The sequence below is a fragment of the Lathamus discolor genome, chromosome 10 (genome assembly GCF_037157495.1).
Source record: "Lathamus discolor isolate bLatDis1 chromosome 10, bLatDis1.hap1, whole genome shotgun sequence".
In the NCBI taxonomy this organism is placed as follows: Eukaryota; Metazoa; Chordata; class Aves; order Psittaciformes; family Psittacidae; genus Lathamus; species Lathamus discolor.
The window spans coordinates 15,615,264-15,628,926 of NC_088893.1; the positions used below are offsets into that span (position 1 = coordinate 15,615,264).

Here is a 13,663-nt window from a genome sequence, read left to right on the forward strand (position 1 = left end):
GGAGAGCAGTGCAGGGAGAGCAGTGCAGGGAGAGCAGTGCAGGGAGAGCAATGCAGGGAGAGCAGTGCAGGGAGAGCAGTGCAGTCAGAGCAATGCAGTGAGAGCAGTGCAGGGAGAGCAGTGCAGTCAGAGCAGTGCAGTCAGAGCAGTGCAGTCAGAGCAATGCAGTCAGAGCAGTGCAGGGAGAGCAGTGCAGGGAGAGCAGTGCAGGGAGAGCAATGCAGTGAGAGCAGTGCAGTCAGAGCAGTGCAGTCAGAGCAGTGCAGTCAGAGCAATGCAGTGAGAGTAGTGCAGGGAGAGCAGTGCAGGGAGAGCAATGCAGTGAGAGCAGTGCAGGGAGAGCAGTGCAGGGAGAGCAGTGCAGGGAGAGCAGTGCAGTCAGAGCAGTGCAGTCAGAGCAATGCAGGGAGAGCAGTGCAGGGAGAGCAGTGCAGGGAGAGCAGTGCAGGGAGAGCAGTGCAGTGCCGTGCAGCAGATGCAGACAGAACAGTGCCGTGCACTGCAGCGCACCTCCCACCCTCCCGCTGGCGGCGTGCGAGGCCCTAGCACCATTGCCCCGGCCCGCGCGTACATGTGACCGCATCACATGCAGAAGGCCCCCCCACGCCCGCAGCTCCCATCCAATGAGCGTAGGGGCGGGCCGCGAGTCCGCACGGCGATTGGTCAGAGAGGGCGTCACTCCATGAGCGGGGCGAGGCTGAGGTTGCCCTTGCGGAGGCTGCGGGCGGCTCGGCTCGGCTCGGCTCGGCTCGGCTCGGCTCGGCTCGGCTCGGCTCGGCTCGGCTCGGCTCGGCTCCGCTCCGCTCCGCTCCGCACCGCACCACACCACACCACTGAGGTTCGTGAGCACGGTGGGGGACTGGGGCTGACCATAGGAGCGGGGAGTCGTGATTCAGGCCAGGTCTCGCACGTCAAGGCCCGGGCGCCGCACTTCAAGACCTGGTCCCGGTGGTTCCGCGGACTCTGTGCAGCCCAGGGCCGGCACTGGGCCCCCTCGCAGCCGGGCGGCTGCAGACCAGGCACCACCGGGCCCTGAAGCAGGACCAGGGCCGGGTGACGCCTTCCCTGGGGCCTTGTCGGGACGCACGGGCCGGCGCTGTGCGCCCCTGGGGGTGGCTTTGCTGAAGTAACAGGAAACAGAGTTGTTCGGGAAAGGGGAATTCTCCCGAATTCCTACCGCTTGGGCTGGATACACCCGGGGCAGCAGCTGGGCAGGCCTGGTGACCAAACCGTGTCCTAGAGCAGCCAGCAATGAGGAGAGGCGAAGTCCTCCCTAGCGGCGAGGGAAGGGGATTTGGGGGTGGTGCAAACTGACGGCGGGACCTGTGTGCCAGCAGGGATGGCCGGCAGGAGCCAGGACCGGAGCCTGCGGGAGGAGCTGACATGTGCCATCTGCTGCGAGCTCTTCAGCGAGCCCGTCATGCTGGACTGCATGCACCACTTCTGCAAGGCCTGCATCCAGTGCTACTGGGCGAGAGGCACCCGCGTCCCCTCCTGCCCCCAGTGCCGCCGCGAGTTCCCCAGCCGCACTTTCCGCACCCACTACCTGCTGTCGGGGCTAGTGGAGAAGGTGCGGCGCTGCGGCTCTGTGGAGCACCAGCACAGGATGCGGGTGAGTGGCATATGCCCAGCTAGGGGAGAAGGGGCAGGTACATGAGCCCTATGTGGCCACCATAAGCCTGTTCCTCCTTCCTCCTGCAGGCAGTTCCCTAGCAAGGGTGCCCCATGCATGCCTTGCCTGCACTGAGTGCAGTGACATCTGTGTCTCTTCCTGATTCCTTCCCTCTCCTTGTTTCCTTCCAGCTTTCTGTCCTCTGGATGCTTCTTCTCTTGCATTTGTTCCCTCACTGCTGTGCCTGACTTCCCTCGCAGCCTCGTTTCTCACATAGGGACCGCGTAGCTGGGGGTGAGGGCTGCGTGCTCTGCTTGAGGGGTCAGTCCCTGCACAGGTCAGTTCACAGAACACAGAGGTTAAACTTTCAGCAAACAGATTTCCCAGGCTGGAGTGATAATAAGTAATGTTATTTATTAAAAATAAATCTTGTTTCGTTGTATTCACACGTACATAGTTCTCAAGCCTGTGCATCAGGTGCTTTCTTCTCCTTACTGTCTTCATAATTGCAGCCTCCCTCTAATGCTGGCCTCAGGACTTAGGATTGCTCCTGAATCACAGCAGAGTAGTGAATAGTCTCCTCACCTTCTTTCACTTGTTCCTGCAGAAGCACCTGGAAAATGCTTTGCAAGCTCGTCAGAAGGAGATGGAAAACTTCTTGCAGAGGAAGCGTGTGACGCAGGAAGATATCTGTGGCCTGATGGTAATGCGCTGTGGTAGCTGCTTTTTGTACAGCCCCTGGGTTAATGTTCATAGAGGATCTGTGTATCACTTCAGGTGGGGTTTTGCTCAGTTTCCTGTAAAAATCTAGATGGATAACTTCTGTAGGGATCTGAACAAGCTCCCCTGCATGTAGGCCAAAGCCCATTGCTACTGAATGTTCAGTGGAGGCTTTGGGGAGCAGCATTAAGCAGAGCCTGGACAGGGTGAGTGGTGGAAGCTGTCAGCTGAGCAGTCTCTTCTGGCCTCACAGCACTGCCACTTTGGAGAGGGTTAATTCTTGGAAGCTCTAAAATCCTCTTGTGTGTCTGAAGGGGTGGCAGCAAAGCCAAAGGAACTGGGTCAGTGGCGATGCTGGCACTGCAAAGAGCAGTGGCCTTGTTAAAAGGACTGTGTTTGGATTCACTGCGAAGCTCTGAGATGATATGAGGAGTCTGAGTGCTCTCTGTGGGCTTGAGTAGCACCTACTTGTCACTGATCAATGAAGCAAGGACATCTACAGGCTGTCTGCACTTCCTTCTCGAGTGACATTGAAGTATTAAAAGCCAAGGAAGGAGAGTTTAAGAAAAATTGAAGTATCTCAGAGGTGAGATAAAACTGATGGGAGACTGTCCTCTAACTGGAGTCACTGATCCCTCTGCCTGCACTGTTTCATTACTTTAATCCCACTGCCAGATTTGGAACAGACCTTTGACGTTAGTAAAGTATTGGCAAACAAGCACATGTGGCCAGTTGCAGTGGAAGAGCTGACTAGGAGATGTTTCAAGAGTACAGGAGCAAATTGGTGACCTGAACAGGGAGGCTATGCACGTCCTCTGCGATTCTAGTGTGTCAGCACAAGCACCTGCTGGAGCAAAGGGAGGCTGGGGTGTTGTGTGGGCTGGTGGAGCTTCAGATATGGTTTGGGGAAGATGGGTTTCCTGCTGGTAGAAAGGGATGTGCATTTCAGGAAGCACTCCTTGAGAAAATAATGAGGGCTAAGGTTGCACTTAGAGCTTAAAAGCTTGAAGATCTGGAAAACAGAAAGTCATTGGCTGTCTCTTGTAAACAGACAGGAAGGCAGAGCAAGCACAAGGCTGGCTGGCTGACCAAACAACTGGTAAAAAGTGACCTCTGAAAGAGCTGAATGGGATTTATCAGCCGTATCTACAGATAAGACTGATAACACTGATAAGACTAGTCTGTGCAGCTCCCCTACCTCCATACAAACAGCAGCCTTGGGAGATGGAGGCAGCAGAGAAAAAGAACAAGTTACCAGTGTCAGCCAGCTCTGCCTGGGGTCTGGTGTGGTGTGAAATAAATCCTAACCAACCTGACAGTTGAGTCTGCAGCTCCAGGAAAGCAAAGAGCTCCAGTCTTACACACAGTCCTGGTGTTGTGGGAGAGGACTGTGGGTGCCCACTGTGGCTGTGTGCAAGGATTTCTAGTTAAGATGACCAAGCCATTGGTGGAGTTTTTGAGTTTGGTTTTGGTTGGTTGGTTTTGGCTTGGTTTGTTTCTTCCCTTTGGCTCTGCAGCCTTGTGTGCTGTTCTCCATCCAGAAAGTTGTGGGTATGTCTGAGACTGTAATTCCGGGATTCTATAAGGAGAGTAACACCTGAGCTATCCTGTGTACCTGCTTGTGTGTTTTAGCTGTCAGACTCATCTGCCTTTTCCTTCTCAGAAGGTGTCTGGGGAGCTGAACTTCAACATCCGGGCAGAGTTTGCCTGCCTTCATCAGATCCTGGAGGAAGAGGAGAGAGCTGTGCTGGCAGAGCTGGCCCAGAAGGAAGCGCAGTTGCTGGCCCGGCTGCACAGGGACATGCACGGGCTGGAGGAGGGGATATCAGTGCTGCAGAGGGACATTGCACGCATAGAGCACACCCTGAGCAAGATGGAAGAAGTGTCATTGCTGGAGGTGAGTGTCCTTGGCTGACACTGGCAGGAGGATGAGGGATGCCCCAACACCTGACTGTGGGATTGGGAGAGTCCTAAATGACAGGAATAGGCTGTACCTGGAAGTCGATCTCACTGGCATCCCTCCAGATTATTTGCCCAATCCCTTGGAGTCCAAAGGTTTCAGCCACAAGGGATATAGTGTTCTCTCGGATGTGTTGGGTCTCAGGAACCTTACTCCTTCTCTGTCACCCATGTGAAATTGCCTTGGCCCCAGTGCCCAGGATGAGGGTCCTAATAGGTTGGTTTCCTCCCTCTGTGCGTGTGACAGCCCAAGGCAGGACAAGGAGCTTATTTGTGCAGTTGCATGAATTACAGACAGTGACTGCTAATTCTCTCTGCTTCTCCCGGCAGGTGGAGAGCCTGGATATCAGGTACATGTCTGGTGTGAAAGAAGCTGATTCCCTTTTCACAACTTTATCTCTGTCTCTGGCTGGGACCACATGGGACACAGATCTTATCTCAAGCGTTTAAAGCATCACAGACTGCTCAGTGAGCTGCTGGTGCTGTGCAAGCTGGGGGCTGATCCCCAGCATGTGTTGGATGTTCTTCTTGGGGAGCTTGTGTGTCAGGATGGCTGACTGTGCTGGTTTGGAATGGGTGCAAGAGCAACGCATGCTGCAAGCAGGAGCAAGGCTGTGCCACAGGCTTTGGGTGCTTCAGCTTCTCCCTGCCCTTTCTTACCTTCTTACAGCTCATGGGGCTGCAGAGCTTACCCTGAGGTTCAGGTTTGTCTGAGTCTGTGAGTAGCTGAGAGATAGAACTGCCATAGGGGAGCATGTCCCTGTTCCCTCCTTTTCTGGGCAGAGGTTTGACTGCTGCTCTCTCTGCCCCAGGCCTTCAGTGCGTGTTGAGACCCAGCCTGCTTTTGACCTGGAGCACTACAAGGACAGCCACAGCGGTCCCTTGCAGTACATCTTCTGGAGACAGATGCTGCGCTCCATCTGTCCTGGTGAGTGGATCGGTGTGAGGGATGGATGAGCTGGATGGTGGGGATGCTCTATAGAGGGAATATGCAGCCGGTAAAATGCCATGCTGGCTGTCTCCACAGCTCCTGCCCCACTCACCTTCGACCCTGAGTCAGCCCACCCCAACCTGGTCTTCTCCAGGGACCTGACAGCAGTGACAGAGAGGAGTAAAGCCCTGCCTGTGCCCATCAACCCCCGGCGCTTCCGCCAATGTGTCAACGTCCTGAGCTCCCAGACCTTTGACAGTGGCCGGCACTACTGGGAGGTCTGGGTGGGCAGCAAAACCAAGTGGGACCTGGGGGTGGCCGCCGAGGCTGTGGACCGGGCAGCAAAGGTCAAGCTGTGCCCGGAGAATGGCTACTGGACACTGCGCCTGCGGAACAGGACTGAGTACTGGGCCACCACCACCCCCTGGGTGCGCCTGACTCCCCGCCAACCCCCCCGCAAAGTGGGGGTCTTCCTGGACTGCCGGGAGGGCACCGTCACCTTCTTCGACGCTGGGGACATGTCCCACCTCTTCACCTTCCACCAGGTCTCTGCAGACAGATACTGCCCCTTCTTCAGCACCTGCTTCAGCGATGGGAAGGACAACATGGAGCCCATGCGCCTCTGCCACCTGGCCCTGTGAGGAGCAGGGAGGAGCTTTGGGTACCCCAGCCTGGCTCCTTGTTCCTGCTGGCTGGAAGCTCCCCAAGACCCGAGGCCAGTCTGCACACATGTGGGTGTTGGAGGGGCTGTTTTGGTTTCAGTTTTGGAGGAAGGAGAGGGATGAGTTTTTTCCCAGCTCCTGTCTGCCGTCTCTTCTTTGTGCCATGGGCTGTGGGTGCTGCACTGGCACCCCTTGAAGGACAGCCTCCCGTGCCTGAGCATTGCACAGTAACCACAGCCACAGGTTGTTTGCACCTCCTGTTGCTCCATGCCTCCCGCGTGTAAACCCTGTGGAGGAGGGCAGTGGTCCTGGAACACTGTCGAGTGCCTTTGGACACTGAACTCTTGGATCCCAGCCACTGGCTTCCTCTGCTCAAAGGGCTTCGTGGGGAAGGGCTGCAGGCTGGCGGCAGAGGGAGCTCGGTGCACGGTGTGGAGACCCACTGCTGCCTGGGACTGTGATGCTGCCTCACCTCCACTTCCCTCTCCTCTCTCCCCTTCACTCCCCTCTCCTCCTTTCCCTTCCATTCCTCTCCCTTTTAACTCCCCTCCACTCGGTCACTGTTAAAGCTCATTAAAAAAAACCCTGTGTCTCGGGACTTGCATGCTGGGGGGGATCTACTGCACTGGGCTGTATAGCCTGGGGGTGCAGAGCAGCCCCTTGGCCCCTCCTCCAGCCCTGGCTTCATCCACCAACAGCACAACTTGAATGGATTTGGCTGCTGCATTTAGTGCCTGGGGCGTGCTGGCAATGTCTGCACCTTGCTTATGAGTCTGTGGAGTTGACGTGAGGTGCTGGGCCTGAACTGTGCTGGTGGGAGTGAGGATGGAGTGCTTGAATCATCATGTTTATCTCACTCAAGTCCATTGCAGGGTCAAAGCAGAGGCAGGAGCTACCCCAGTCCTGTGCAACCGCTGGCGCTGGTTGGAGCCTGCAAATGCCTCCTCTGCAGAGGCTCCACTTTCTGCACTGTGGGAAGGGCACTTGTCAAAGCAAGTCCTTCACTGGTCCCTGGTGGGGATGGGACAGGGGCTCTATCTTCCCGTTGTACCACAAGGAGCATTCCCCCATCCTGTGCAGCACTACTGCAGTCTGCTAGGGCTGGGATTGCCTAGTTGTTCTGGGGTTGCCTAGTGCCTGTCCTGGGGCAAGACACTGTGCTCAGCCAGAGGGGAGGATGACCCAAGCAAGATGCAGGCAGATGTGCCCTCCTGTGCTCAGGGCTGTGCAGCATGGGTTGGAGGTGGGTGCAGAGAGGACCCAATTATTGGGAAGCTGCTGCTCTGTGCAGCCCTGCTTGGGGGTTGGATGTGGGAGGGATGTCAGGGGTTTCTGCTCCTGTGCTGAGCTTCTGGGCTGCACTCCACCTCCTCTCCCAGCTCCTGCACCATCATCTTGCTGCCCCAGCCTCAGCTGAAATAAGAGTGGAGAAGAAAGAGCTGTTGGCTTGGAAATGCTGCTGTGAGTGCGGCTGCCATCCCAGCAAGGGCTGGGAGCCTCTGTGGGAAGGTGATGCCGGTTTGATCTCAGCAGGGAGCTGAAACCCGTCCCGACCGACCCGAAACCTCAGGCAAGGGAATCTGGGCTGCATCAGGCAGGATCTGCAGTGGGAGCAGGAGCAGATCCGCAGGCACGGGCAGGCAATGAGCACACCCGGCTCCCGCTGCTGTGTGCCGCGTGGGCCGGTGTGGTGGCACGGGCTGCGAGCTGCTCACTGCAGCGTGTGCCAGTGCCATCGCTGCCACCTCCTACACCTTCCCCTTGCCAAAGCAGAGCTGGAGAGCAGCGAAACCTGCTTGTCCCACATCCCTGGCCTGAGCAGGCTCTCGAAGAAGTACGTCCTTCTTCCTCCTCCTCCTGCCGCGCTGTGTGTGGTGGCTGGGGCGTGCTGCGCCGGGGCAGAGCAGCATTTCAGGGGATAACATCCTTGCCTGGCCCTGCAGGCAGGTGTCTGGGGCAGGCAGAGCCCCTCTGCTGCGCAGCACATACAGCAGCTCCTGTGTGCAGGGAGAACACTGCTCTGAGGTGCCGTACGTGCGATTTAGCCTGGTGAGGAAACGCTGCCTGCTGTTAAATGCTGTCTGAAGAGTGCATTTCACTGATAAACCACAGCACCGTGGAGCAGAAACTGTAGCCGTGGTGTGGATGCAGTGACCGGCTGAGCCTGGCTCTGGGTTCAGGCAAGAGGGGATGGGGATGGGGCAGTGGGCACCACGGAGGCGAATCCCTCCTCTCTGCTCCAGCATCCGGACTCTGCACATCCCAAGCTGGCCAACTTCCCCCAGGACCAGGCTGTCTTCTGCTGGCAGGTTACCTGTCCTCTTGTCCCGGGTGTCCTCAGAGCCACCCCCGCCTGCTTTTCCCATTGCTGTCCCTGGGGCTGGGCAGCGTCCAGCTCCCTGCTCTGTGTGTCCTGGTCCTGTGCTTTGGGGAAGCCTCTGCTTCCTCGGGTCCTCCCCACGTGCTGGAAGGGGCTCAAGATTTTAAAATAGGATCCTTTTGTTTCCCAGGGCGGCAACAATGGAAAGGTCCCACCGGTCCCACAGTCACCCTGTGTTTGTGATGGAAAATTCCCCGTCGTCACGGGGCGAGCCCTCCCCGCTGTCCTGCCGTTAGATGGCAGCACGGACGGGCTGGTCCTGGCCACCACCGCCTGCAAGGTGCCACGTTTGCGCTGCGGTGGATGCAGGATGCCAAAATCGCTTGATTTGGGGGCTGCCAGAGGATCCCCCTCCCTCCAAACCCAGGGCAGAGCCTCCACTGTCCTCACTCTCGGCTTTTCCAGGCAGTCATTTGACTGCTTTGCCCAGCATCTCAGCAGTGTGATGTGATGTGATGTGATGTGATGTGATGTGATGTGATGTGATGTGATGTGATGTGATGTGATGATGTGATGTGATCCATCCCTCCATCACTGCCCACACCTCACCACCTCGCTGCTCACCTCTCAGGTGGACGATGCCCCCTGATGCTCGCAGTGGTCCTCAGCATGGGTATGCTGCAGTGACAGGAAGCTCCATGGCTCCATCTCTGATCACAGCCCCCAGCACTGGGAAGGGGTCTGATTCCAAAATCTCAGCTCATCACCCTGCAGTGATGGGCAGTGCTGCCCCTTTGTGCGGTCCCTCTGTGCAGCCCCCAGTTTTTCCGTGTCATCATAGCGAGTTTAAAAACCTCTCCAGAAACTTGCAGGGGTTTGGGCACTCACCTGGGATCGGGGGGACACCGTTGCTGTCTGCTCCTTTCCTCCTCCTTTGGGATCAAGGAGGGAGGTGGTCCAAGAGGAGCGTGCTGAAGAGCGATGCAGTCGGGGCTCTCAGGGTTAAAAGCTCAGTAACAGGGCTGGGGGGAGTCAGGTAAAACAAACTCTGTGGCTTGGAGCCCTTCCGAGAGCTCTGGGAGAGCGATGGGGTGATTTCTTCCTTGGCTTTGGCAAGGAGAGCAGAGCGCACGGGAAGTTTTCGTGCCTTTTCAAAGCCATTTTTCAGCCTTTTCAGGCTCGCTCTTCTCCGCCTGCGAGCGTGTATAATTAACAGCCCCCCAGGGTGCAGCGTGGGGCTGTGTTAACCCATGCACTCAGCACCCGTTGGGTGCACAGGCAGCTGGCCAGGGCTGTGCCCACTGTGCCACCGCATTCCCAAAGCTCTGCCATCACAGCACATTCCCAGTGAGCTCACACCAAGATGGAGCCACTGTCACCCGTGGAGCTGTGCATGGGGTTTGGTTCAGACCTGCCAGAGCAGGGGGTTTGTGCCCCATGTAATGATGCTGGGGGGCAATACAGCTGCCCCATGCTGCTGGCAGTGCCCTTGGATAGACAGCGTGAGTGTGGCCCGTAGTGCACCCCAAAGGAGTAGGGGTGCAAGTCTGTGCACACAGGGCATCTTAGTGTGCACCTAGGGGTGCAGGAGGATGTGTGTGGATATAGGCACTAGCTGGGGGCTTTGGGGTGCATGCAGGCAGGAAGGTGTGCGTGCAAGTAGATGAGATGTGTGTGTTCACATGCAGGGTGTGCACAGTAGCGTGAGAGGGTGCTTGTGTGCATTCCCTCTGGGATGAAAGGTTGGGGTGTGCACACAGATGTACACAAGAAAGACACACAGAGGTATGAGTGGGATGTGCAGGGGTGCATACAGGCATGCAAGCATATGGTGTCATGAATATACATACAGGTATTGGGGGGCTCATGTGTACATGGGGCAAAGGAGATACACAGCCATGCACACAGGTTCAGGACACGCTTGTACACAGCTGTAGGGGAATGATGCTCACCCATGCACCCAGCCACAGGGGGTGGATGGATGCTCACCCATGCACCCAGTCCAGGGGAAGGATGGATGGATGCTCACCCATGCACCCAGTCCAGGGGAAGGATGGATGCTCACCCATGCACCCAGTCCAGGGGATGGATGGATGCTCACCCATGCACCCAGCTGCAGGGGACGGATGGATGCTCACCCATACACCCAGTCCCGGGGATGGATGGATGGATGCTCACCCATGAACCCAGCTGCAGGGGATGGATGGATGCTCACCCATACACCCAGTTCCGGGGATGGATGGATGGATGCTCACCCATGAACCCAGCTGCAGGGGATGGATGGATGCTCACCCATGCACCCAGTCCAGGGGAAGGATGGATGGATGCTCACCCATGCACCCAGTCCAGGGGATGGACGGATGCTCACCCATGCACCCAGCTGCAGGGGACGGATGGATGCTCACCCATACCCCCAGTCCCGGGGATGGATGCATGGACGGATGCTCACCCATGCTCACCCATGCTCAGCGGTGCAGGGCCGCTCGCACCCCGATGTGCGGGGCTGCAGACACCACCGGTGCCGATGCCCGGTGCCGCAGGTGCGTCCCCCCCCGGGCCCCCGCCCTCCCGCCCCGCCCCGCCCCGTCCCGCCCCGCCGCCCGCCCGGCGCCCCGCGGGCTCGGTGGAGGGCGGCGGGCGGCCCGGGCGGGCGGAGGAAAAGGAAACGGCCCCGGTGCTCCCCGCCCGCCGCCGCGCGTCGCCGCAGCTGGGGCGCGGCGGGAGCAGAGCTCGGGCGCGGGGCGCTCCGCACCGCTCCGCATCGCCCCGCACGGACCTGCCCGCGGCCCCGGAGATGAAGAGAGTTTGCACGCTGCCCCTCTGGCTCTGGCTCGGCATTGTCTCGGAGGCAGGTGAGCGCCGCGGGGCTCTGCTCGGACCGGACCGACCGGACCGCACCGCACTGCGCCGGGGCTGCGGGCTGCCCGCTCCGCCGCCCGCCCCGCACCGCCCCGCACCTGCGGGCGCGCTGGAAGGGAGGGGACCCTGCGCTGCCTGCGGCGGCTCCCACATCCCGCACGGGGATGTGCCGGGACCCAGCGCTACGCGTCCCGGCGTCTCCCAGCCCCGACGGGGACCGGCGCCGCCCGCCCCGGGGTCCCCCTGCCCCGGCGGAGACTCGCGGCGATGCCCGCCCGGGTGTCCCCGACGCCTGTGACCGCGTCCCCGCAGAGAGAGGACGGGCAGGGACGGGACGGGAGGACGCCGCTGCCGTCCCTGCGGGTCGCGGGGTGACCGGTGGGGAGCACTCGCCGTGCCCGTGCCGCTCGCTGCGAGCAGGGGGAAGCCGCATGGGGCTCCCGCAGGAGCGGTTTCTCCGCGCCGGGCCGGGCCGGGAGGGGAGGCTGGAGGCTGGAGGCCGGCTCCACGCGCTGCGTATTTGGGTTTCATGCGCGGGGTCATTAATCTGTGAGCGCCGGGCAGCGCGCTGGGAGGAGGCTGGTCCATGCGATGCCGTCCAGCCTGCCTCTGCCAGTGGTCAGTGGCCACTCCGGTCCACCTGGGAAGTCACCCAAAGCAGATCCTGGTGAAAACGCTTTTACTTCCCATAGCGTTTCTGGGGTAAAAGGCCGTTGGGCAGTGAGTCAAGTCCCCTGGCCACAGCTTGTGTGGATGTGGGACCGCGGCAGGGATGGGGCTGCAGTGCCTGTCCGGAGAGCAGGGACCGTGGGGCAGAGCAGAGCTGGGTGGGTGCTGCCAGGGCAGCAGAGGTTGGGCACCAGCCCCACCAGCTTCCCCTCGGGGAAGCTCCTGCTCACACAGGTAGAGCATTTGCCGCCCGTATCAGAGCAAGATGGACAGAAAGTCGGTGATGCTGGAAGCTTGTGATGTGGGGAGGTGAATATGGGGAGCATAAATAGAATTCTCCGTAGCCTCAGCTCCGTGATTCACTGTCACTGGTGGCATTTGCTGCCATCATTGAAGTGAGCTCACAGGAGGGCTGCAGGTCCAGCCACAGAGATGCGGCATGGACACCATCACCGGCCACTGCACCATCAACCTGCTCTGCCCAAAATGCTGCCGATGGCTCTGGTGCCACCAGGCTGAAAGACCCACCGGGCTGCTGGAGCTTGGGGGAGCAATGTGAGGCAGGGGAGGAAGGGACCTGCTGCTGGTGGCATCGTGGCAGGAGCTGCTGCTGCTCAAAGCTCTCTTGTGAGCAATTTGTAAGGCATCGCGTAGCTGCTCGCAGGTTCTTTCATCTCCCGGAGGTGCGGGGCTGGGTGCTGGGGAGGCTCTGGCCGGCGCGGCTGCGTGATGTGTGGGGCCTCCTCGGCACAGAGCTTTGAAGCTCTCCGGCATTGCCTGATTAGCGCAGCGACGACGGGAGATGTGGAGCTGAACCAGGGGATCGTACCCTGGGGATTTGCTTCCTCTTCTGTTCTACCTGAGACCAATTTGTCAGTGCATAAAGGACGCACAAATTCCTCGTTAGCTGTAATGTCAACTGGTGAAAATATTTGCTTGCCTTGGAAGCAGGGATGGGGGTGTGAGACTGTTCCACCTGGGAAGGGTGAAATATTCATCTTGGCATCAAGATAACTCTGTCCTGGCCCTTCACCCTGCTTGTTCCTCCACCCTGGTACCTGGCTAAATGGGCTAGGAGGGGATGCTATGTGCAGGAGCCCACAGTCTCTCCCTACATCCCAGCTCCACAGTGCTTCAAGGATGGAGTGGAACGGGGAGCGTGTGCTCCTTGCAGAGCAGCGCTGACCACCCTGCTGCCAAATAATCCCACGGTGGGCTCTGGCTTGCTGCTTTCAAGAGCACGTGCCCTCTGTGTGAGGGAAGGGTCTGTGCTTGTGTAGGACCTGAGCCGATTACATTGGCGGCTGCTGCCTGCCCTCCTTTAAGGTCACGCAGACCTTCCCGACTGGGTGCTCCGGCAGCCCCGCACTGACCGTGCCAGCAGCAACATTTTCCTTTGCAGCTGGGATTTGAAGCAGTTGCTTTATTACAAGTAATAAACGTGGCCCATTTCAGCAACACCCACCTCGAGTGCGCAGCAAACCGCGCTCTGGCTTAACCCCCTTCATCGTTAGTGATGAAGCAGAGCCAGGGCCTTCAAGGAGGAGGTGGGTAATGGAAGGGATGCAGCCCTTGGTCCCCGGGGAGGGGGCAGCCATGGCCCTTGTGCCCCGCTGTCTGCTTAGGAATGGCTTTGGATGAATGGGCTGCAATTACTGCCCTGGGATCCGGCCGGGGCACACAGCCCGCGGCTCACTGCCTGCACAAACAGTGTGCTGCTGAGCTCAGTTTGACGTCAGGTTGGGGTGACGCTCCCCCAGCCAGCGCAGGCAGGGTGGGAAGGGGCTTCCCCCAGCATATCCCACCTCCCTGCGCTGCCCCTCTCCCATGGGCTCGCTCCACGCGGGATCGCGGTCCCTGGGGTGCCTCTCGGCCCCACGTTGATGTGGGGCTTTCCAGGGCTGGCGTGGGAAGGGCAGGTGCTCCCAGCC

The 13,663-nt window shown here is 59.1% G+C and overlaps 2 protein-coding genes across 4 annotated transcripts in view; both read left to right on the top strand.

Moving 5' to 3' along the window:
- The first annotated feature begins 917 nt into the window (after positions 1-917).
- Positions 918-7,635, top strand: LOC136020007 (nuclear factor 7, brain-like). The gene is made up of 6 exons (XM_065690719.1): positions 918-1,612; positions 2,220-2,315; positions 3,996-4,229; positions 4,622-4,641; positions 5,104-5,219; positions 5,319-7,635. Exons 1-6 carry the CDS (start codon positions 1,340-1,342, stop codon positions 5,861-5,863), a joined length of 1,284 nt encoding a protein of 427 aa, XP_065546791.1. The 5' UTR covers positions 918-1,339; the 3' UTR covers positions 5,864-7,635.
- Positions 7,636-10,840: 3,205 nt separating this feature from the next.
- Positions 10,841-13,663, top strand: part of FLT4 (fms related receptor tyrosine kinase 4) — a 55,330-nt gene continuing 52,507 nt past the window's right edge. For all 3 annotated transcript variants that reach the window (XM_065690408.1, XM_065690409.1, XM_065690410.1), the window contains exon 1: positions 10,841-11,056. In XM_065690408.1, coding sequence (XP_065546480.1) covers positions 10,999-11,056 — 58 coding nt within the window. In that variant the 5' untranslated portion in view covers positions 10,841-10,998. The remainder of the gene's footprint in view (positions 11,057-13,663) is intronic.

Bases quoted from the DNA above. Each gene is read 5' to 3' on its own strand.
- LOC136020007 (XM_065690719.1), top strand. From the start codon at position 1,340: ATGGCCGGCAGGAGCCAGGACCGGAGCCTGCGGGAGGAGCTGACATGT. The intron at 4,642-5,103 runs GTACATGTCTGG...TCTCTGCCCCAG, and splicing joins GTGGAGAGCCTGGATATCAG to GCCTTCAGTGCGTGTTGAGA. The intron at 5,220-5,318 runs GTGAGTGGATCG...CTGTCTCCACAG, and splicing joins GCTGCGCTCCATCTGTCCTG to CTCCTGCCCCACTCACCTTC.